Source organism: Oreochromis aureus, linkage group 23 (assembly GCF_013358895.1).
Source record: "Oreochromis aureus strain Israel breed Guangdong linkage group 23, ZZ_aureus, whole genome shotgun sequence".
Classification (NCBI taxonomy): Eukaryota; Metazoa; Chordata; class Actinopteri; order Cichliformes; family Cichlidae; genus Oreochromis; species Oreochromis aureus.
The window spans coordinates 5580932-5605911 of record NC_052963.1 but is presented as its reverse complement, the minus strand read 5'-3'; the positions used below and the strand labels follow the sequence as shown (position 1 = coordinate 5605911).

Here is a 24980-nt window from a genome sequence, read left to right as displayed (position 1 = left end):
TTACCTATGTGGACGAACAAAATGCTTTGTGGCAGTGTTTGTACATTTGAAAATCATGTCTTATGTTGTAAATAACCTTGATTTTGAAAAAAATAAAATAAAAATGAATATATACACACACACACATATATATAGTCCCAGTGGTAATCGGAGCACTAGGTGCGGTGACTCCCAAGCTAGGCGACTGGCTCCAGCAGATCCCGGGAACAACATCTCTGTCCAGAAGAGCGCAGTCCTGGGAACAGCTAAGATACTGCGCAGGACCCTCAAGCTCCCAGGCCTCTGGAGGACCCGAGCTTGAAGGATTGACCGCCCACAGGGGCGAGATATGTATATATATATACAGTGGTAACTGAAGATTTAAGACCAACAATCCCTTAATGTTGCTATGCGTTAATCTTTTACGTTTTACGGTAAAGAACACACGAATTTCACTGCGAGCATTACCGTAATGACTGTAACCCAGCCAGAAGCAGCGGACCACAGATCACGGCGCTGATTCTCCTCGTCAGACAAAGCTGGAAGATAGAGGGAAAATGGAGCGGTTTTGGTTGTTGAGGATTTTAATAGTAGTGCAAGTTTTTCACGGGTCTTTAGCCGGCGCTTCAGGTAATCTATTTTTAAACACCTACGCCTTTTGAATTTATTTGAAAATAACTAGCGAGCTTTTATTTGTCCGTGGCTCTTTAAGATAACTTCTGGTGCTACAGGCAACCATCAATTCACCGGTGCTAGCTAACTAGCCCAGCAGCTAACTTTTAGGTTGGCATGAATTATGGCTAAGAGTTAGCTCTTTCTCTCACACTCACATTCAATACGATAATTTATAGTCCAGCCATTACATGACAGAGTGTTTTTCGTGCAGGAGTTACTTGAAGTGCTGGTAAACCGTATGGGTTACTTGCTTTAAAACACCTAACCCACACAGTTACATTGATTCTATGTAAATTACCAACTTGCAAACTGCGAAAAATGCCGCGTGTGTAGGTTTTTCCTTGTTCTTTAGACTCCTTTGACGTATGTTGTCTCTTTTAATGGTTTGTGCAAATGCTCTGGCTTAAGCAAAGGGAGCTAAAAAGCAAGCTCTCAGCCCCTTATAAAGCCCTTATAAAGCTTAAGACTGTAATATGCTGCAAACTTTTACAGCACAATAGACAACGGTGTCCACTCATATTCCATAGTTTCTTCAAATTTAATATCACACACATCTGTGTTGTAGTTTTTTTTTATTATTAATAATGAACATCTGAACTGTTATTAGTAAAAAGGACTGAAAACAAAAAGGGCATACAGGCAGCTGTGAACCTGGTTAGAAACAACAGATTAAAAATAACACCTTTCACTCAATGGTGATGTGTCACAACAGAAAAGTATCAGGAAACAATATCAACTAACAGGGAAAGTATTGTTCTGTCTATTTCTGTTCTTCCCTAAATATTTCCTTAAGATTAGTTGGCAGACTGGCAAACAGCACTTCCTGCTTCCTGGTGTGTACTGGATCATTGTCCTTCTACATAGGTGTGCTTCAGCCAGACATTTTCGTTCAGGATTTTTGGTAGAGAGCAGAATTCATGGTTCCATCAATTACAGCAATGAACCATTTCCGCCCAGTCGCTTTCTTCCCGTTGAATCAAGAACACTGACTTTAACTGAGTCAAGTGAGGCCTGCAGTTCTTTTTAGATGCTGGGCTCTTTTGAATGATTCTGACTCTATTAAATGTGATGCAAAATAGCAAAATCCCCATTTATATGTGATGTTGCAGGCAACCAGTGGAAGAAAATTAAAGAAAGGATATCGGATGCTGTTAAAGGGTACACTCCATGTGAACCTGTCAACTGTAGCTGCCACCTAAGGTTGGTGTACTTTATCTTTCTTGCCTATGACCTGAATCCAGGGAAAACCCATTCTGTTAGAAACCTCTTTATAATCAAATAAGTATCAGATATCTATTTATGAGATCACCACTACTAGCATACTGATCAGATACACGTTCACTGCTTCATTCCCACTGTGTAAGTTAAGCCTAATATGAACTTTGCCGTCTGTCTCAGTGTCCTACAGCATGACTTGCAAACCTTTAAAGGGGGGATTTCACAGGATGTCATGGCTGCTACGATTCAGAGAGGAGTGGGAACCCACTACCAGATCATTGGACACAAGCTGTACAGGGAGCAAAACTGCATGTTCCCTGCTAGGTAAAGCAGGACCTGGTGTGATTTTTAGAAATTGATCAGATACAAGTCATTGTTACTTGTCTGAACATCAGGTAGTTACATCCATGACACGATGTGGGCCACTTCCCTGTTTTCAGGTGCAGTGGGGTGGAGCACTTCATACTGGAGGTGATTGACAAGCTGCCTGACTTAGAGATGGTTGTAAATGTGAGGGATTACCCTCAAGTCCCCCACTGGGTGCAGCCAACCCTGGCAGTCTTCTCTTTCAGTAAGGTCAGAATGTGGTCAGTATTTTTGAGGCACATGTGGATGTATTATTATTATTATTATCATTATTATTATTATTATTATTATTATTATCATTATTATTATTATTAAGTGCAGTAAGTGTTCTTGAAATGTGAATGTTTGTTTTTTAAGTAGACCTCAGACTACAACGACATCATGTACCCAGCATGGACATTTTGGGAGGGCGGGCCTGCTGTGTGGCCCATTTACCCCACCGGACTGGGAAGATGGGATCTGATGAGGGATGACCTTAAAAAGTAAGGTTTGCACTTTAGTGAGGAGAGGAGCTGACTAGTGAACGTAGAGTTTGGACCATTGTCCAATTATGTGCACTGAAGAAATTAGAAATGTAATTTAGAACTTTTATACACTTTTATACATAGTCCTGCATTTCTGAGGCTCAAAATGAATTGGACAGACTACCATAATCTTAAATATAATAATATTCCAGCATTTGGAGGAATCCTGCTGCTTCTGTCAGCAGTCACATCAATAAACACTAGTGGCTCAGTTCCACTGGTAGCCATACTGATGACATCACAATCTTCCCACCATGTTTGACGGATGATGTGGTATGGCTCGGTTAATGAGCTGTTCCTCTTGTTCTCAATACTTTGAATTCATTTACCTGTGGTCCTTTTTCATATCCTTATTAAAATAATATGTCCGCTTTTTTCTATATTAAATAAAAAAATGTTGATTTTAAAGTATAACATTTCTAATAGTACTACTGCTAATAATGTGTTGTGTTTTAGATCTGCAGCACAGTGGCCATGGAAGAAGAAAGAGTCTAAAGGATTTTTCAGAGGTTCCAGGTCAGTCTTGTGAATATGTTTACTATCAATGGAAATTCTTTTTATTCTTTTTCTTTTCATATAAATTTACATGATATGTGTTGAGCTAGCTGTAGGGCCCTAAATCATGTCTTCTGGACTGTGCTCTGTTTCTTTGGTAGAACCAGCCCTGAGCGCGACCCTCTCATCCTTCTGTCCAGAGAAGCTCCAGAGCTGGTAGATGCAGAATATACAAAGAATCAAGCCTGGAAGTCTGAGAAGGTCAATCACACTGACACCATACCACACTGAGCTCACAGACATTTTCAATAATCTGAAATCAGTAAGATTCTTTTTAAATTGATCCTGCTTATATACGATCATTTCATTGTTATAGGACATATTAGTCACTTTTACATTGGAATCCATCAGACTGACTTTAAATGACTTTTTGTATTTGCTGCATTTTAGGATACTCTTGGGAGACCCCCTGCCAAGGAAATTCCCCTGGTAGATCACTGCAAATACAAGTGAGCTCATTCTCTTGATGTTGCCTGTATTTCATTCATATTTAAAGAGGAACCATTATACTGTTTCCCAGCTCTGTGTGATCTACAGATCAGAATGATCCTCCTGAAATCCTGGGCCTTAGTTCTGCCTTTCATTTTATCCTCTGTCTGAAACAAGGCTTTTTAGCTGCAATTCTTTAAACCACCTTCCTTCTGATTGGCTGCTCATTGCAAACAGAAGGATTGAGCTGCAGGTGCTGTAGCGACACCCTCGTGGCATGAGAACAGCCAAAAGTAGCTGTTATAAAGACATGCTCTATAGCTGAGTTTACAGCAGCTTTGTTGTGCTGTGCAGTCTAACGTATGACTTCTTTCCAATCTCCTGCAGGTATTTGTTCAACTTCCGTGGTGTGGCAGCAAGTTTTCGCTTCAAACATCTCTTCCTGTGCGGCTCCTTGGTGTTTCATGTGGGAGACGAATGGCAGGAGTTCTTTTACCCTCAGCTCAAGCCCTGGGTCCACTACATCCCAGTCAGGCAGGATCTGTCTGATCTCAGGTAGGTCAGCTTCTGTCCTCAGATGTGTGGATGAAGTCTGTGTGTGCATCGTTAGTTTTGTTGTTTAAATTTATTTGTTAAGACGTCCCTTGGGTTTGGAAAAGAAGATGGCAACTTGTGTTTGTGGATGGAGGAAAAAAAAAGAGTCTTTATACAGTGTGGGTGTAGCCTTCTGTTTGTTGTCCAATTTAAAAATGGGAGGTCTTTTATGTTCCTTTTATAGAACAAAGCAACGTATTTACAACCAGCTTTGACAATTTAAACCTGATGACACATAATAATAATTTGTTATATAGGTAAATGTGCTAATTTACACATTTTAATTGCATCCTTGAACATATACTGATACGCTGACTGTATATTTCAAGCCAAAGCATTTGGATAAATACCAACAAGCTGGTGAAACAACTAATAGCTTGTAGCAATCCAGAGAACTTGACAAGAAGGCTGGATGGGGATTTTAAAGTGAGCTCTCACACTTTATTTGTTACTTTATTTCAGGTTTTATTTTAAAATATCTCTATTCTATGCATGCCCAAGAGTACTATTTGCCAAGTAAGGAAGAATTTGCAAATATCAACGTGTCTGCACTCTGTGTCCTCAGGGAGCTGCTCCAGTTTGTTAAAGAGAACGATGCCATCGCGCAGGAAATAGCTACAAGGTGAGAGATCAGAACTTCATGATTGAGCAGGAGTAGCTGCGATAACCTTCTCCCAGCATCACATGACTTTTCTGCTTCCCAACCTCCCTACAGGGGGAAGGAATTCATCCTCAACCACCTGCGAATGGAAGATGTTTCCTGCTACTGGGAAAAACTTCTGACCGAGTTCAGCCAGCTTCTCACCTACAAACCCCAAAGAAAGAACAGCTACAACCAGATAGTCCACCGAGCCAGCAAAACAGAGCTGTAAGACAGACTGTGTGGGACCAGAGCAGCTGCTGCGAAGATTCTGACTGTAACTGCACCAGGGCGTGTGGTTTCCTTTCAAGCAGCACTGTGTCATTTTGTTGGTATTCAATTTTTATCTGTTTTATTTACCGATATGAAGTCTGACGCTTTAACGCTCTCTTCATGTATTTGTGTTTATTACAGTGTTTGGGACCAGTGTGGACCACACAGTGACCCACATGTCCACCAGTTAGTGGGCTTAGATTACACAGCTGTACAAGCAGCTGACTGTAGATGCTGCCAGTAATTAATCTGTGCCCACAAGATTCTATCAGTATCTTTTGAAAAAGGGGGAAAAGTGTGCACACTGTTTCTCTGCGGTGTACATTCTTCCATCAGATCACGTGACTGACACGTCTCTCTAAAAGAGCCTGCATTTGCAAGACTACATTAAGGATCCCTCCATCAATGTATTCTTGTGAAATTTTCCTTTTTTTCATGAAGAATCTTCAGGTGCCACTAGGGGGCTTATGTGCCAAAGTCCTTACTGATCACTCTGGTTTGATGAGTTCAGTACTTCCAGATGTGATGACTGTCTTGTTTTTGTGCCTGTTATCCATCTAACCAGCACAAGTGCGTAACTATAATGCATGTTTTTACACAGTCGGGCAGTTTTTAAGCCACTAAAGAGGCAATCCATTATTTTACACATCAGTTTATTTTTATTTGTCAAAAAGTTATAGCTGTGATTGTTATTATGATTATATTATAGTGACATTATCAAGGTTAGTGGAAATCATGATGTAAAGGGTATATGTAAAGAAAAATCTGAGGGATTGTTGATGGATATCAGTTTGCGAGTAACTTTTATAACTAGATCACATGTGAATATTTAGACTGTGTAGGCGAGAGGCAAAAATTTTGGTACTAGAAGCTTTTTGGTTTGTGTTTTGTTGTCCAGTTGTAGATCTGGTTTTTGAGCAGGCTTTGGTTGCATGCAGGTAACTTGTCCATGTAGAGAGCAAAAGAGCAATTACTCCTACTGACGGGCTCCTAGATTGGTCCAACAGTTGTTTTTATTGAAACTAAAACTAATTCTCCAGGAAGCGATCACAATGGAAATATAATTCACTCCTGTCTTTAAGTCATTGAAAACTGTAATGGAAATGGACGACAGGTGTTCAGATATTTACAAAAGATGTGTAATTATTAAGTGGTAGTTAAGGATACCAGGTTTACCATGTTGGGATGATTTAATGAAAATAGTTTAATATTGAATGAATCTATGTTTAGTACAGTTAGTGAAAATAATGTGTAGTCCACCTACCAGAGATTAAAGTAGTGGCTAAAACTGGTAAGATGAATGTCTGAGGATCATGTGGTAGTAGAATTTCTTCTTTGCCACCAGTGAAGATGATTGCAAAGCTTTGCTAAAGATAAGTTTTGTGACACTGCCCTCTACTGGGCAACTGGAAAAACTCCAGACTTTTACTACGTTTCATGACAACCGGAAAGCAAATCATTAGCTATATCAGTCTACATTTCACCGCCATCGATTTCATAACCTAAATAGAAGGACACTTTCTTTTACACAAAGTGCCAGCAGTGAGCAATAATATTCAGAGTAACCACTTTGTTTACCATTTCTGATAAATCTGCCTTGATATCAAGACATTATAGATGATGTAAGCGATACATGATCATGGTGAATATGTTGTAGTATTCGCACTGTTTTGTCAGCCAGCAGACTCAATGATGCAACAATGTTTGTTTTACACTTGTGTTATAAACTGCTCTAATATAGTGTAATGATTTGGTTACTTGAGGAAGAAAAGAAGCTGAGATGATGTGTCTGGTCAGAGTGTTTGTTTTTATCTCAATAAACTGGTTAAAACTTTTTAACAATGTCTTTGTCACGCTTTTGTCTTTGTTTTGTTTCTCTCTCTCTCTCTCTCTCTCTACATATATATATATATATATATGTATGTATGTGTGTGTGTGTGTGTGTATACATATATACATATGTGTATATTCACGTGTGTCCGCTGTATTTAGTTAAGGTTTTACCCCATAATAATAACCCATCATAAACTTAAACCATCCGGTTGTGTTAGCAACGGTAACAGCAACTGTGTTAGTCCTCCAGCGATAGGCGGCGCTATTTTCAAGTCTTTCAGCTGTAAGTCTTGGCCGGGGTGAAAGGTTTGGAAGCCGGTGGACTATGTGGGAGTGAACTGTAGTAAAGCGCTCTTCTGAAGGGCATTATGAAAAACAAATATCTGTATTTTCGTACGTTAATCGGAACGACACGTCTTTGTAAAAACAAGCGGTTCATTTCAGAGGATTTCAAGTAAGTTGTTTTGCACCTGCTGTGATGTGTCAGAGGCTAACAGCATGCTAACCATACGAGGGGTTGTTGCCCACCAGTGTTTGAACAGACGAGGAGCATAAAACCGACCGCAATGAAAACCGGTTTCACGTTTTGGGAGCTGTTACGTAAAACTGTGCTGTGTTTGTCATAAATAAAGTGCTGCTGCTGTGTTAGCCTGAGCAATAGCACAGGCAAAGTTTGACCTGACAGGAGCACTGTATGAAGAGACAGCTTTATGTGGCATTACTTATCCACCAGCACACTGGCTTTTAAAAAAAATAATTTATATTTCTATATTAATTGTTATTAATAAAATCTCGCCAGAAATAATCCAAATAGTCCTCTGTATAAGGTTCCGCATAAACAAACACCCATTTCAGGTGAACACAGCCTAAATGCTATTAACAATTTTCTGCCTTGCTGGGTTAAAACGACACAATCAACTCAGTTAAACCAAAGCCTATTTTTCTTCTGCATTTTTCTCCCTACTGAGGGGATACAACAGCTAGAACTGTGTTGGACCCTCTTTGCCTTTAAAACTGCCTCAATTCTTCGTGACATTGACACGAAGGTGCTGGAAACAGATTTGGTCCATATTGACACAACAGAGGAATCTCCCTTTCTAATCCCAGTAGATCAGCAGTTTCTAAAACACTCACACTACCCTTTCCTCTCCATTATGATGCTGAGTTCGAACTTCAGCAGGTCAGGATCCTGTCTATATGCCCGAATGCATTGAGTTGCTGCCATCAGTGTTCTTGTGATTGAGTGGCCACTCCATAGTCTTACAGCAGGAGTGAAAATACAGGGTTAGGTTCATTCAAATTGTTTAGATTAACAAAATTGTAAAATAATATTGTTTCCTCTCAAATACAGCTTGATTGTTTCGCACCTTTGTGAAAACAGACTCAGACTCCTAATCTTATTTGTTCTACTGTGGATGGTTCAGTAAATGTGAACATTTCCTTATATATTTACTGTTTGTGCACTGGTTAAAAAATCTCAGGCAGAATAAGGTTACTGTGACCTTTTATTTTTACCTTTGACCCCGGAGCACCTGACACATCCTGATTAGCAGATCTGAGGTTTTGTGCTCTGAGAGATCAATAGTGCATTTTACAGTTGGGGGAAAAAAGCCTATTTTCCCAGTTTCTGTTGATAGGACTGTAGCATTCAACAGCTGCTTAGTCGAACAGCCTGTGCAGCACTGCCAAGCCTTCATTCGCCTCGAGGCTCTTGGTTTTGAGGATGGAGCTTGAGCTGAGGCGGCGAGTGTGGCGTCTCAGCCCATGACCATGTGTTTCTCCCTGTTGCAGCACATCAGCAGCTGAAGCGTGATGCATCCACAGCGGCGCAGGACAAGCTTTGCCCTGCAGAGACGACTGGCAGATTCAGCCCCTGAGGGCACCCTGAGCACCGGCCAACTGCAGGGCTTCATCCAGCGCGCCAGGCCTCCTTTCTTCTGCTTTCTGCTCCCCAGGGTTCACGCAGCTGATGTGGCTGCTGCCCAGCCTGCACAGAAGCCCTCTTCCTCCTCCTCCTCATCATCATCCTCTTCCTTCACCAGTACTGCTCCTGTGCCTATCCCCTCGTCCAGCAGCCTCCCGAAAAACATCGGCAAGCCAGAATTCCCAAGCACGGGATGGGAGCGCATCAAAGATCTCTTTGACAGAGAGTTCGTTTTATGGTTACATTTTTTCACTTGTTGGTGTCTTTGAAAAGGTCTTTGTGTATATGTAGACACTGTGGTGTCAAATTCATCGTGAATCATGTAGTTGATGAGTTAAGATTATTTAACTAAACTTGCAGCATCCTTTAGTTTTAATGGCTTTTTGATCTAATGGCTTCTAATGTAACAAGTTCACTCATTACTGGCTTTAAACTTACAAGGAACATTCTCGTCCCTGTTTAGTGCAACTCAGAAATACCCAGAGGAGATCACCAATGTTGTAAACAGTGGTGCTCTCGGTGCACTTGCAGGCTTTGTCTATGGGGGCTTGCCAGCAGCTCGCTACGCCAGGGAGAGATATATCCAAGTCAGCCAGGCAGAATTATACACTAATCGTGTGGACGCAGTGGTAAGTGAAATCCGTGCCTTTAAAACCATATCTGCTGTGGTTTTGGGTGCAAATGTTCCATGAATGATGTTTGTGTTCAGCTTTAATATTGTGATGTCATAGTTTCTTATTTAATTGAATTATTATTTAGTGGTCTGAAGTGGAGCATTGAGAATAATGCTGCAAGTAAAAGTCTGTCTGTGCCTGTTCTGTCTGTCAGCGCTCAGCACACAATGCAGCTATCCGGGGATTTATAAGATATGGATGGAGATGGAGCTGGAGAGTGGCTGTGATAGTTACCTTGTTCAGGTAAACAAAAACAAAAAACAGGTGGAGCATGTGAGGAAAGTGTGTGTAGTGTTACTTTTGCAAGGGGTCGAATCAGCTTGTGGATCTGGAGTATTATTAACAGGAGAATACACAGAATGCTGAATGTCACATAAACAATGTGCGTATGTTTATTGGATGTGAGTGCTTTAACATTGCTAGCATACCTCGGTCAGTTTGTTTTGGCCTCACTGTCTCAACATCGTGTGTGTTTCCTCTCGCTCCCTGTGTAGTTCTGTGAGCACAGGACTCTCCGTGTACCAAGACAAAGATGCAGTCAGCCAGTATGTTGCAGCTGGAGGTGAGTCACATGATCTGATCAGGGCGCCTGCAGGTTGTAGTTCCAACTGTGATTGTTTTCAGTTATTTCTATAATAAATGCCCAGTAAAATAGGACCATATGTGATGATATTAAAATGTGAAACGTCTGTTCAATTACACCCAGAATCTAGGTTTAATTATTGCTTGACAATAAAAGTGTTCTTTGAAACATGTTCTTTCAACATGTCCAGTACAAATTCCTGCACATTGAAATGATGAAACTCTGTATGTGAGCAGCTGTGACTGTAGGCCTTTTCAGACTGAACCTGGGCCTGAGAGGGCTGGTAGCGGGCTCGGTCATCGGAGCAGTGCTGGGGTAAGGCTGGCTTCTGCTTCTACAAGAATTCTTTGACTTCCAGTCCCAACAGTCCATCTTAAACTTTCTTTCCAGCTGATCTAATAGAACATGCTCAGGCCTCAGTACTGGGCTGACTTCTATTCTCAGATGCTGTGTATTTATTTTTTGACATGCATGCATGCCTTCTCGCGTGTGTGTGTGTGTGTTTACATTCATGCCTGTGTGCTCGAAGTCAGTGAGCACTCTGGCAGCCAGCTGCGCCCCTCCCAGCAACCCTCTGTCACCCAGCTGAACCTCCCCCCTCCTCCTCCTCCCCACTCCCTTCCAAGTCTGCTCGTGGTGCCAGAGGGACTCGTGTACCACAGAGGACAGTGTTTTGGGTACTGAACCAAGGAGACGGGCCAAGGCAGCAGCTGCCCTTCTCCTTTTATACCATCTCTGTTATTCCAGCCTCTCGTGTCCTTCTACCCTGGTCTGATGTAGACTTGGAGGTGCTTCATCCTCTGTCTCATCTTCACACTCTGGCCCACTTTAGCCTCGCTCGTCCTTTCAGCTGAGTGCACAGAGCTAAATGCAGATTGTATAATTGCAAATTGAGTGTGTTGCCTGTGATGGTGTAACAGAAGAGGGTCTAGTTTGGATCATCCCTGTGGTCAACTCCATAATGGCTTAGCCATACTTCCAGTTGGCCCTCCACTAGCACTGCTCCCTCCTCCTCTTCCTCTCACTGTCTGCTTCAGTGGCCAGCCACCTGGAGCATTTGATGTGCGCAAATGGCTCCAGCCACGGCTACGCCAGGTGTAGCTGGGGCAGAAGGGGCGGCATGAAAGCAGGCAGCTAATTGCAAAGCACATCACGCTCCAGATCTTTAACAATTATGGTTTCCTTTTTCATGTCGTAGAGGTGTGAGTGGAAAGTGCGGAGGGTTCGGAGAAGCTGGGCCGCAGCAGCTGTAGAAACTGTTTAAGGAAGTTATTACAGTGTTGATGCTTCCATTGAACAGGAATCTGATATGTTTTATGTTATACAACATAGACTAGCTGATGCACTGATCTGTGTAAAAGTGTAAAGGTGTGCATCACAGTTACAGTTATACACACTGACTTCTACACAGGATTCCGGTTGGTGCTCTGGTCATTGGCTTGCAGTCCCTGGCTGGAGAGATGATCCGAGAGAGGCGCAGGAGAGAGCGCAGGGAACTGTATGAGCACAAGCTTGCAGAATGGTAAGATCTATCAGAAATAAATACAAAGTGTCATTTTATCCCGATGCTTCTTGGTTAATCAGAGCTTGTTTTTTTTCTCCAATAAAAGGACAGCCCGTTTGCAGTTGACGGATGAGCTGATTTCCAACTTGAATGTGAGCTCTCAGGTGGAGGAAACAAATAAGGACATGCAGAGGATCCAGGAACTGCTCAGTCTACCACAGAATGAGGATGTAGTCAAAGACTCAAGTGGACAGTGAGCATGGCTGCCTTCACTGTGTGCTATTTATTGGAATCTGGAAAATACAAACGTTCTCTTACTGAATGGAAACCGATTCAGATGAATTCATGATGCTGTTGTACAAGAAAAGTAGGTCCAACAAAGAGCTCATCTAAATGTGACATGGGATACAGGAAAAGGATTTTAAGACAGCGTGGCTTTCAAATATTCAGTATCTGGTTTGTGCCACTTAGTCCACATTGGGATTGTAAAGGTTAAGGTGGACTTGATGTGATGCTTCTCGGTACTTTTAATACTGAAGTTGACTGACACATTATGTCCCGTGGTTGAAATCACAAAGTCACCATTGTTGGTGATACAACTTAATAAAACCACGTGAAAGAAAGAAAGAAAGAAAGAAACAGACTCCTCTCCAAACCAATAAATATCAATTCATGCTACAAAACACTTCGTTCTCTCTGTGTGTAATCTGTAGTTTGCTTTTGACTTTGCCTTATGGGCTTTTCAGCAACTAGGTCAAACACAGCCTCGGCCCCTGGTGTAAAAAAGATGTGACACAGCAACAGCTGGGGCTCAGGATGCAGCAGTGACTGCTGACGTGCACATGGACAGCCAATAGAAGCAGGCTGAGCAGTCTGTGATGCGGAGAGCTCAGAGAGCTTCAGGTAAACGTTTCAAACGAGAAACTAGTTAATAGATTTCTTTTTCTTTTTTGACCATTTAGGTTGGAGTAACAATGCAAGTCTGACTTTTTCCAGACTCTTAATTTACTGTTGGAATGAAAGTGTTAGCATCATATTTGTTCAAATTAAAAACCTTATTGGATTCAAATATAAAATTATCCCAAATAACTACAATGAAGCTGCAGCTCCTTTACATTTATACTTTTCCATCTGAGGGATGAATCGACAGGTGAAGTGGGTGAATACAGCATGTAAGAATTCTTTAAATGTGGCTTTTTTAATAGGATAATATCTCCTAAATCCTCCCATCAGCTTCTTAATTCTTCTCAGAGAGTAACGTGGCCTCTGAAAATGAAAATATGAATGATTGCTGAGTCATTTATTGATAGAATGACAGCAAGTGAAGCTTGTTTCATAAATGGGCTCTGAGCGCCCTCTGCTGATGGCTTTGCATGAGTGAGTACAGAATACAACAGAGAAGTGGCTGTGGCTCAGGTGGTAGAGCAGATCAGCTACTGATCGGAAGGTCGGTGGTTCGATTCTTGGCTTCCCCGATCTGCATGCCAAGTATCCTTGGGCAAGATGCTAACCCCAAATTGCCCTCCGATGCGTTCATCGGAGTACGAATGTGTGTGAATGCAGGTTAGTTTGCACTATGTTTAGAAGTGCTTGTACGAGTGGGTGTGAATGGGTGAATGAGGCATGTTGTATAGAGCGCTTTGAGTACTCCGGGAGAGTAGAAAAGCGCTATATAAGAATCAGTCCATTTACCATTTACCAAGTGTGTCTTCAGTAACTGCAGTATTTCAAAGTTGAAAACTGCTCCACAGCTGAAACAATGCAACAAATGCATGCATACTGGAACACAGGGGACTTTCTTCTGGCCTCAACATGCCTGTCAATGCTCGGACACCAAAGCACTGTCAGTATTTGTTAATGGGCTGTGTCCACATGGAAAAGAACTGAGCTGAACTATCTAAGATGTCCAGGAACGACACTAAAGACTGTTTCTTAGTTAGCACAAGGGCCAAAAGTGGATTTGCAAATTTCTGTGACAGCTGGTGACACGATCACTCATGTTGTGTGTGATGTGAATCCAAAATAAATAAAACATGAAAAGAAGCTTGATGAATATTTGGAGAATATTAGATGTGGGGGTAGGAGTTTATCTTATGAGGCTGCATAAGCGTAAAAGTTGAAGGAGGTGTCTTTGGTAGGTGGCACCATGAATGCCTCAACATATACCAGAAGCTAACGAGATGACTGAGTCGGCAGAATCCTGCAGAAAAAAGATGACGACAAAGCAAAGCATGTTGGCAAAAATCATGAGTGTTTCTAATATGGGCAAAAGTAAACCTATCACCTGGACAGGTGTGTTGCCTGACTTGAAACAAGTGGAACACCTTTGGGGCATCTTTTAGAGACAAAAGTAAAGAAGAGAGAGGATCCCTCTGGAAACCAAGAAGGATCAGGCCATTAAAAACAACAGCAGACAAACTAAGCTTTTAAAAAATCTAAATGTATATTTATGAATCCGTTTTAAGAACATTATCTGACACTGCAGTGTAAACCTGATGAGCTTTGCATAGAGAGAAAGTGTTTTAAATGCCTACGAGCCCAAAATAAGCTTTTTAAATGTGCACAGTGATTTGTGTGTAACCTTTGAGGGCTCACAGTTGCGTGCATCTTGACCACACGTAGAACCATTTAACAAATCTGTGCATCCAAACCTGAAGAAATACTGCTCATTTCTGCACGTCTTATGTTCGGCTTCACAAATCGGATCATTTTCTCTTTGAAAAAGCTTCCTGTGCACACGCATGTCTAAACCGACATGTAACCGCCCACTCGCTCTCTTACAAAATCATAAATGCGCGTGCACGTCGCATGCCCACGTGTGGTTTTGGGACAACTTGGCCCAGCCAGCCTCAGAACCACAAATCTAAGCTGCGTTCAAGTCCCAGTGAAAAGCTGGGACATCTATGCTTCCGCTGTTTCATCTCCAGGGTTTATCTAACCCGATGAGAGCAGAAACTAACATTAATGTTAGCCTGCTCAAAGTATCATTCCACATTATGTGGATTATACATATATATATTCAAAGCATAAAGAGATTAGTTAGCATATTCAGAGGATTATCCACAGTGATGTACAAGCATAGTGTTCTCCCAGCTGCAGCTGAGCACTGACTGACTTTTCCCAGCAGATGAACATCCAGTATGTAGCGGCAGCTTATTTAAAGGATAAAATAATATTTGTGTTTTCTAGTGGAGGAGAGATGAACCCATCTGCTTATTAGGAAAAAAAACAACAAAAAACACGCAGGCATACAGTGGAAATCCAGATGTCTCCGTTTTCCACTGGGCCTTGAACGTAGCTTAGATCTTTGGATTTGTGCGAAGCAGCCGCCTGACATTCGTCTCAGAACCTCTCCCGGGCATGTGACGCAATCTGTGGGTATCAGACGATTCGTGTGCATACGTTTAAGGTTTTGTAAGGGACCAGGAGGGACGTTACGTGTGCATACAGGAAGCTTTGTCAAAGAGAAAATGATGAACTTAAAAGGTTGTGCGCAAATGATCGCAATGTGTTCAGGTGCATGTCTGTGTGTGGACTGGAGCGCTCATTTGTTAACCCTCAAAAGTTACACACAAATCACGGTGTACACTTAGTTCAGGCTTGTGGATCATATCACATACGTTTGTAACACTTTTGGCAAATTTCTCTCCATGTCTTTGAGCTAAAATTGGATATTGTTATAAGGTATTTAAATTCTTGGCTCTGATTTAAGGAGAAACAAAATCCTGAACCTCATTTTTACTAAATGAGATCTGACAGTCCAGAAATGCTGTGTGATCACAACAGAGGTTATGGCTTCAGTTTAGGTGTCTAAGTGAGAGATGTGCAGTGCTGGTGTCTCATCAAGATGCAAAACATAAGTAACATGTTAGTGCTTTGGTCTGGGGACAGAATCTCTGTAGTCTGCTAAACTCAGGAGCAGGCAACAGCAACCCTGATGTGACGTCCTATTGTATAATGCCACTATGCATCCCGGTGAGACTCTCTGCACTATTTGCATGGACATTTTTGCATAAAATGGACAGATGGCGTGAAAACTGAAGTTTGATCTCATTTGGACGAAGTTGTCTTTTGAACTTTGAACACGGCCCAGACTCCAGGTGCTCGCGCTGTCCTCAGACACCAGCTTCTGCACGTGAGGATTAGTAGGGGGAAACACACGTGAAAACCGGGGCCCTCGATATTGCACTTTCATAACTGTTTCTGACCATAGGCGTGGAAAGACATGTTGCTTAAATGGTGCGTTAAAGTGCAACTCGTTCAGATTTGTTTTGTGACGTGAAATTGTCACTGAAAATGCCGTTTAGACGGCGACTTAAACACTTGTCCGTGACATTAAATGGCAGTTATTGTATTTCAAACATGTACGCGGTTATTTTCATTGATTTTTTTTTCAGTGGAGGTTCAGAAAGCTCACTAGGCCCATTTTTACTTTAGTTTAACACTCCACCTCTTGTTGTGCATTTACACCTAGGAACAGGTGGAGACAGTTTAGTGAAAGACTGAACAGCTTCAGCAGTCTTGGCTTTACATGATGCAAGCCAACTATACATTTAGTGATTGAAGTCGTCCCAGAGTGAACACGGTGTACAGATGCGTACAGACAGCAGCCTCAGAGCACCCATCTAATACCATGGAGACTACAAAGGCAGACAGCAGGCGCAATCCTTTGGCCACTGCCAGCTTTTTTTCAAGGGTCTTTTTGTGGTAAGTGCATTAATGAAGATATTGGATACCTCAGCATGTTGTTAGTATACCAGTCAAAAGAAAGAAGAAGAAAGTTTCTGCAAATTATTCAGCACTGAGTGACAGCGCTTAAAGCGTTCAGTCTGAAATAGGTATAAAAGATATTATAGAGATGAATCGGAATTTAGGAGCGAAGAGGGATTTTTTTTAATTATTTTTGTGTACTCGGTAACGACTAGAAGACTCGGGTAACAAGTAACTGAGAAATGAAATAGTTTAGAACTTAAAGGGCCTGCGGATCTTTTGATCTTTTTAAAGTGGGCTTTAAAAAAGCCCGTTATATCTACAGGGAGAGTGTAAGTCACTCGTTCTATAAATGTCAAATGTAAACTGTCCATATTCCATAGGTGACTGAATGTAGGCTTCCCCTTCGCATAGGGGCTTGTACATATTGTACATAACAAATATGTGTCAGTTACATATAGAACATCACGTGATATACCCCCTACGGGCATTCCGATGTACGTCTTGGTCCAGTCCCAATGTGCAAACTGATGCTCTCACAAAGTCTGAGGCACTCAAGTATTTTGAAAAGCTTTCATGTAAATAGAAGTTAAAACACATTCTTTGTTGCACATCTAGTTTAATCAGCCATTTCTTTTTATTGGAGAAAACTGAAGACACTGTTGCAATGAGCTCACGAAGTGACTTCAGTGAACTCTGTAAGGCTTTACAGAGAACCAAACCAGGGCCCTCTCTTGTTTCAGAGACGGCGTTTAACATGTTTAGCAGTCACAGCAAGTTTTCCTATTTGCTTGGAAGATGAAGCCGAGGCCAGGGCAGCTGTTTGCTATCTGCAACTTCACCACTAGCTGTCAGTAAGCCGTACACAGTGCTTTTTTAAAGGTTCATATATAGAAGTGGGTGTAGTCATTAGTTTCTCTGGACTGCAGTGTGAAGTCAGCGTATGCAGATTGATTCATTCCCACAGCCAGCCTCAAAGACCTGGGTTTTTTTTCAGCACCAGTTGCTTTCCTGTGCTTATTAGTTATTCATACACTGATCATCATCACTTGCTTATTAATTCAAGAAGCTGGATACCTGTGAATTTACATTGTAATTTTAAATGTTCTTCCGGGAGTATTGATGTGTGAACAGCATTAGCTTTAAGAGATCCTCCAAGTCCATCACTAGAAACACTGTTACTCCAAATAACTCATTAATCACAAGTAGTTCAGACATTCACAGTCAGATATGTCTTTTATAAACCACAGTGATTTATATTTCTCTCTGCCAGATGGCAATGTTTTATTTTTTCTGTTTCAGTTGGTTAAACCCCCTGATATGGCTTGGCCAAAAACACAGGCTCGAGAGAAGTGACATGTACAGCGTCCTTCCGGAGGATCGGTCTGAAACCCTGGGAGAGGAGCTGCAGAGGTACTTTAAGAAAAGGCTAATGTGACAAAACCAGAAGTGGTGCTGGTTAAGAAACATGTCTGTTTGTATCAAGTTAATGTTTTATTTTCTTATAGTGTGGATTGCCATTCTGTCAACCTGCCACTGCTTGTAATATCAAGTGCTTTCAAGGGTCTGTTAATTGTGTTACTGACCTGCTGCCAATGAACCTAATTAGCCTCAAAGTCCTCCAGTTGTTTCTTTTTAGTGCCACTTACCTTTGCAGCCTTTTGTTGCCTCGTCCCAACTTCGTGAGATGTGTTGCTGCCATCAAATTTCAATGCAAATAATTTTCATAAAATAGTGAAGCACCTCTGTTTTAACATGTAACAGGTTATCTACCTTCTATTGTGAATAAAATATGGATGAGATTTAAGAATGATTTAATCCTGATTTTATTTATATTTTGCACAGAATTGCAACTTTTTTGGAAATGGGGTTATAATTTCTGGGCTCAACTAATAAACTCATTTGATTTGCAGATGTTGGAACAATGAAGTTAAAAAGGCTTCAAAGGAACTACGGAAGCCGCAGCTCTCCAGGGTTCTTATAAAGTGCTATGGAAAGTCCTATGCATTAGCCGGCCTATTTGAATTTTTTCTGGTATGTTGTGAATATTTACAATTTGGCACCAGTGTTAAAACAATCTTTCATGCACAGGTTGTATTTGAGCTTTTGTGCGGTTTTCTGGCCATATTATTTCAGATGAGCTAAAATAAAAAGCAATAATGTAATTTTACTGTATTATTGTATTACTAGCAGATATTTGAACCAATTTACCACATCGAGTACTAGTAATGGACAGAGTGAAGCTTGTTTGCATATTCCATTATCTATTTATTGTCTTTGTCGTAAAGGAGGCAATCAAAGTGATCCAGCCACTTCTTCTGGGGAAAATAATCCTTTTCTTTGAGAATTATCACCCAGATGATCAGAGAAGTCTTTGCATGGCGTATGTTTACGCTGCTGCAATGTCCATCTCCACATTTGGACTGACTATCCTCCAACATCTCTACTACTATCATGTCCAAAGAAATGGCATGAGGATTAGAGTGGCTATGTGTCACATGATCTACAGGAAGGTCAGTGAAGATTCAGAAAATTTGCACAAGACATGCAGATTTTTGAGCTCACAACTCTCAGAATAATTTTGTAAATTTTTCAAGCAGTTAAGTAAAAATGTTCTCATCAGGCTCTTGGTCTCAGCACTGAATCCATCGGACGAACAACCACCGGTCAAATAGTGAACCTACTTTCAAATGATGTTAATCATCTTGATGAGGTAAGGCAACAGATGATCTAAATTTGTAAGGGTCAAGAAACAACTCGAAACTACATTTGGAGATTTGTAATCGAGAGAACAGAAGGACAGACGGTTAACCTGGATGTACCCTTTTGAAACCTTTTTTCATTAGGTATTTGAGTAGATGAGTATTTGTGGTAAATGCAGTTTTTTTTAGATATTATTTAAAAGTAACTACACTAACTTGCCACAGGAGAATGATAAAGATGAAAAATCTGAACTCTTGACCCTCTGCTGGATGTTATATATAGGGCAGGGAAGAGGTCTGGAAGTGTCAATATAAAACAAATCAATACAAAGTTGTCCAGAGAGATCACATTTATTGTATGACGAAACATTTCTGTCCACTTCCAGGATTACAGCACACCATCTATAGAGCATAAGGTCTGGCGAGTCCCTGTTCAGACGCTGGCATCACAAGATGCGAGTTATGTTGAGTTAATAGAAGACCTCACAATAACTTCTAACCAATGAGATTGACTGAGAGCAAACCTTCAACTGATAGCTAGCTATGTCATAAGGATGTATGTAGGCAATTTTTGTATGGGTAGGACAATTGAGTTTACTTTTGTCTAATTCACACACAGGAAGTTGTTTTCAAAAAATATTAGGGAGGCATCTGAATAAAACATCTGTACTTCCACAAATGAAACACGCTCATCCACCCTGGTTAACTCCAGTCAGGCATTAAAAGCAAGTCTCCTCTGTGGCTATTTTGTTAATGCCACAAAGGAATCATTTTTGGCATAGCTTAAAGCCTGACACGATTGATTAACATGTGAGGGTGATTGCAGTCGCACGAGAATCCAGCTGCCTCACAAGTAGGGGTGGGTTTTTATAATCGATTTATCGATTAAAATCGATTCTGGCTTGGATAACGTGAAATCGATTCATTAAAATCCTGAATCGATTTTTTTTAATATAGATATATTTTGCCCGAAATGCCAGAATCTCAGGTTAAACCTCACAAAATTTCAACAACCATCAAACAGACAGTAAATGAGAGCAGGAACACGGATTCTGCACAAAGACGTAAACACACAGCGCGGATCAGAATCAGTGAGATGTCGCCTTTCTCACCTGATGGCACGGACACGGTCGGGGCTGAAAGCCGACAGCTCGCTGATTCTGATCTGTCGGCGGGTCCGCGCTTTGTGTTTACGCCCTTTTTGCGCTGATTCTAAAGCTGTTAGTTTTATCTCTCTCCAAACAATAAAAATAAAACTGACTGAACCAGCAGCAAAAGAAGATCCAAACTACTCTTCACATAAACATCGTCATGAATTTCCTCTGACTTTTGCTGTTTTGCTTCCACCACAATAAAATCACACTTCATGCACAGCTCTCTCTCTCTCTCTCTCTCTCTCTCTGTACTGTTTTCTGCATTATTCGCTTGCTTGTTACGCACAAGTCTACCGTTGTTTACAGCGCTGTCGGCCGCTGTCTTTTTTTCCGTTTACATACTTCTGAAAAGGAAACCTAATTTCTGCCGTTCAATACTGAACAAATTTAAACTTTTTAAAATTATGCAAAATGCAAAACGCTTAGTGTCTCTAATAAAACCGCTCTAACGTCAGAGGTAACGTTCATATGTTGATTAATGGTTTTCTTTCGTTTTTGATGTACTGCAGAATATTTTTATAAAATCCAGGCCAGGAAAACCACCTTCATGTTTTTCTGTGTTGTATCTTCAGCTACTTTGACACAAAGGCATCTGCTGTGACGCTCACACCTTTGATAAAGTCTTGCGTGTGTCAGCTTCCTTTTTATAGATACAAAAATATGTAAATGTACTGATCTGAATTATAATATTTCTGACTGTCAAAATTTCCCTGATTCGAATCGAATTGAATCGAATCGTGGATCGAATCGATTCGGGACCTTGTGAATCAGAATTGAATCGATTCTAGAAATCAGTGACGATACCCAGCCCTACTCACAAGCATCTTAAAGCTGTTCTATCAGCATGTAGTTACCCAACACTTTATTGAGATACCTTAAGTATTCCTTAAATCTTTTGACCATTAGCATATTTCTCCAAATCTTGGGCATCTATGTTTGCTTACATTACAGGCTCTTTATGGTGACTGACAGTTTTATCCAAGTTGTGACCGCCACTTCCAAATGTCACACACTTTTCAAAATGTCATTTATAATGGCCTCTACAGATTACACTCAGACTGCACTACTTGTGGACGGGACCTCTGCAAGCAATGGTGATCATCATTTTCCTTTGGTATGAGATCGGCCCCTCGTGCCTGGCAGGTGTGGCAACAATTGCAGTTATGATGCCGATACAGACCTGGTTTGGAAAACTCTTCGGCATCTTCAGGTAAAGAATAACTGGAGAAGTACATGGATCTTTCCACCTATAGACCTCTCAACGTTCAGCAAGAAACAAGACCCAACTGCAGGACTCACAGGCAAATTGGGCAAATGCAAAACAGACCTTTTTATTAAAGTAGAAGCCCGATGTTTACAAGCTGCAAAATATCCACAAAAAAAAGACTAACCCAGGAAACTCCAAAACCTGAACTGAGACACACAAAGGTAGTTAAACAGGCACACTGCCAGACTTCTTCTTGGATTTTAGACACAAAAGTGCATTGCTGCCCTCCTCTGGTACTTGGTAAAATGAGTTTGACCTCCCTTTTACGAAGTTTACGAAGTACCAGAGGAGGGCAGCAATGCACTTTTGTGTCTAAAATTAAGGGCCACACACAACTTATTTTGATCTTAAGCAGGCTGGACGAGTAGCACTGCGATTTTTCTTTTCTAATGCTGGGCTTACACTGTGCGATTTTTGGCCCATTTTGAGCCGATTTTTGAGTCGTGCGACCGTTTTGGTGATCGGCCCGAGTTTGGCGTTCATCGTGCGTCGTTCATCGTGTACTATACATGGGGTAACGAGAAGCGATTAACACCTTACGACCAGCTCCCGATCATCCCGACTGTCGTGAGGGTGTCACCACAGCCGCTCACACTGCGCACGCGCAAACACATAAACGTTGGTGAAAAGATGGAGCAGCACGGCTGTGCTGCGTGTGATCTGGACACAAGTGATGAAGGCACTTGTAGGACTTTGGAAAGCTCATCCGAGCCTTTTCGATGTGGCCTCACAAAATTATCACGACCACAACAACCGTGAAAATAGCTGGATTTACACTGCTGCTCAATCACAGCTGCCTGATCAATGTTTTTCATTAGCAATTTAGCAAAGTTGATGGTGGTGGTGTGCGTGTCTGTGTGAGTGAAAGACAGAGAGGGAGAGCGAGCGACAGATTTTCTGTTATAACCTTCATTTTATGGACGCACAGTGTGAGCACTCAGGTCGCATCAGAGCATCGGGCCGTATAGTGTGAGACCCTGCATCGTGACCTATGAACTTGTAACCCCTGCGAGTCAATGGTACAGTTTGAGCAGGAGCTGAATAATGCGACTGAAAAAATCGCACAGTGTCTGCCCAGCTTAAAGAAATGTTGCTGTAGTAAATGAAATACATTTGTTCGCACAAATTAAATTGTAAGAAATGTTTGAAATTACACAAAATGTTCTGGTAGCTCATTGTCCAGACTAACTATAAATCAGGAAGTGTTTGTTAATTCACAGAAAATTTTCTGTTTCTCTTTTTTTCTTACTGTGGGCACATTATTTTAACTTCCCGTTTCAATTATAGAAAGATTGGCACAGACGACTGAGTCAAAAGATTTCCCCCACTGACATCTCAACTCTCAACTAATTTCCCAAAATGGTTTCTGTATAACTTTTTTTTTTTTTTTGGCTTTTAGCCTTTTATACTCTATTGCTCTCTCCTCGGTGTTCTACAGCCAGATTCCTGTCTCTTACTGATTTATCAAAACCTCCCTGGTACTTCCACCCTGGTACACTGAGTTCCCTTCTGGCGTTTTTCTTTCCTGGGATACATTTGTTTCCATTACTCATAATTATTTCTGAAATACTGTGGATGTGTTCCATCATGTGGAAAAATTAATTGAAATTTCCATATCATATCATTCCACATCATTTTCCATATCACAAGCTACTGATATATTTTGAGTTTTTAACCTCAGCATGCTAAGTGCACAGCTGATCATCACACCACTGTGACAAAAACTACTTTTTGTTGAGTTTTTGCATTTCATGAAGAACATAGATTTATAAGAGCTCTCTAAAGAGTATGAGCTCTATTAACTGATCAAAGTGTGTTTAAGATTGTCCAATGTTAATTTTTTCTTTGGGTCAGATGAGTAAGTGATGGATGGAGGGAATTTTACTGCAATCATAGAAATCCTAAACCTGGTTGGTTTGCCATTAGATACATTTGATGCATATGAACCCACACATAAACTCCTCTGTAGGACTCCCATTTTTAACTTTAGCTTTTTTTACGTCCACCCAGATAACCAGAGAATGTTAAAACTGATACTGAAGCCCTGCAAATATTTTGCGTTTTAAAATTTCCTCTGCTGGCAAAGATGGAAGGGAGACCGGAGCTAATGTAGAAATCAGACAGGAAACACCAGGGAAACAAGACACAGCTGAAACTAATCAGATGATTACAAAAGAAAGTAAAACTAAATACAAGACCCAAGAAACAAATGACAACCAAAATAAAACAGGGAATGAATAACTGAAACACTCAATATGGCAAACTAAAAACAACAGGAGGGGAAACAAGGGAACAAGAGCCAACAAGAGTGAATCAAGGGAAATCAAACAATGTAGAACAACCCAACCAACAGAAATAGAAACTTGAACTAAAAAGATTAGAACTAAGAGCTAAACGTTCCCTATAAAACTAAAAACATTTTAAAACAAGCTCCAAACTCCTAAACCTGAGTCCAAACCCAGGACCATGACAGGACCTCTTTAACAATGGTCAATGACTGTGTCTATTTTCTCATGCACTAATATGTTATTTATAATGTATCATCGTTTTTTGTTGTTGTCTTTTGGCAGGAGCAAAATAGCAGTCCTTACGGACAGCAGAATCCGTATCATGAATGAAGTGGTGTCTGGCATAAGGATAATCAAGATGTATGCCTGGGAGAAACCGTTCTCAGCCCTGGTGACTGAAGTTAGAAAGTAAGGATGAGAATCACAGACAAACTGGTATTGTTTTGACAGGAATCATTTTCTGAACCAGCACAATATTATTGCATATATTATCCTTTTTTTGGTACCCCTCTCCATCATCAACTGATTTAGCCCTCAGCTCTGACAGGCTAGCGGGGTATTGTCGTCAAAACACAGGGAGGACGACAATACCAAGTTTGTGAATCTGATAAACTCCAAAATGAGGCGACGTAGGATTTTCAAATTCAGACCATCGATGCATCTACTAGAAATCTCAGATAAGTTCCAATCCCGGTGACCTTAACCCCAAGGTCAGAGGTCAACTTTTCTGAAAATCACTTAGGATTTCCACATTTTTCACATAGGTGCAAATGCTACAACTCTTACATAAATCCTCCTTTTGCAACATGTTTGCATTTTATGTTTGCTTGTCTTTTCTTCAATTTGTGAAAAAGTTTATATTAGTACTTTATTTTATGGGGTGTTCTTAATTGGTACTGTTATCCTCCTGCTGAAACTCATATCAAGAGTGACCCCTAAACGCAGTGGGAGGTTGGATCCTGCTGTATTGGATAACCAAGAGTACTTAGACAGAACTTATGCAGGCACAGGGAGAACATGGGAATTCACAAAAAGCTACACTGTGGCTTTTTTTTTCTTTTTCCTTCATAACTTAAAAATTAAATATA

The 24980-nt window shown here is 41.0% G+C and overlaps 2 protein-coding genes and 1 pseudogene across 3 annotated transcripts; all 3 read left to right on the top strand.

Moving 5' to 3' along the window:
* Nucleotides 1–284: 284 nt before the first annotated feature.
* Nucleotides 285–7092, top strand: poglut1 (protein O-glucosyltransferase 1). Its single transcript, XM_031740772.2, has 11 exons — nucleotides 285–609; nucleotides 1764–1854; nucleotides 2053–2196; nucleotides 2313–2448; nucleotides 2599–2720; nucleotides 3219–3278; nucleotides 3419–3518; nucleotides 3708–3766; nucleotides 4134–4301; nucleotides 4906–4962; nucleotides 5056–7092. Exons 1-11 carry the CDS (start codon nucleotides 537–539, stop codon nucleotides 5210–5212), a joined length of 1167 nt encoding a protein of 388 aa, XP_031596632.1. The 5' UTR covers nucleotides 285–536; the 3' UTR covers nucleotides 5213–7092.
* Nucleotides 7093–7294: 202 nt separating this feature from the next.
* timmdc1 (translocase of inner mitochondrial membrane domain containing 1) lies at nucleotides 7295–12456 on the top strand. 2 transcript variants are annotated; one of them, XM_039606261.1, is made up of 8 exons: nucleotides 7295–7369; nucleotides 8878–9236; nucleotides 9474–9639; nucleotides 9839–9927; nucleotides 10179–10246; nucleotides 10504–10582; nucleotides 11679–11789; nucleotides 11878–12456. In XM_039606261.1, exons 2-8 carry the CDS (start codon nucleotides 8899–8901, stop codon nucleotides 12026–12028), a joined length of 1002 nt encoding a protein of 333 aa, XP_039462195.1. In that variant the 5' UTR covers nucleotides 7295–7369; nucleotides 8878–8898; the 3' UTR covers nucleotides 12029–12456. The 2 variants fall into 2 exon arrangements, with proteins under 2 accessions (XP_039462195.1, XP_031596626.1); XM_031740766.1 differs by lacking the exon at nucleotides 7295–7369 and adding an exon at nucleotides 7382–7540.
* A 3885-nt stretch (nucleotides 12457–16341) lies between these two features.
* LOC116321011 overlaps nucleotides 16342–24980 on the top strand; it is a 30897-nt pseudogene continuing 22258 nt past the window's right edge.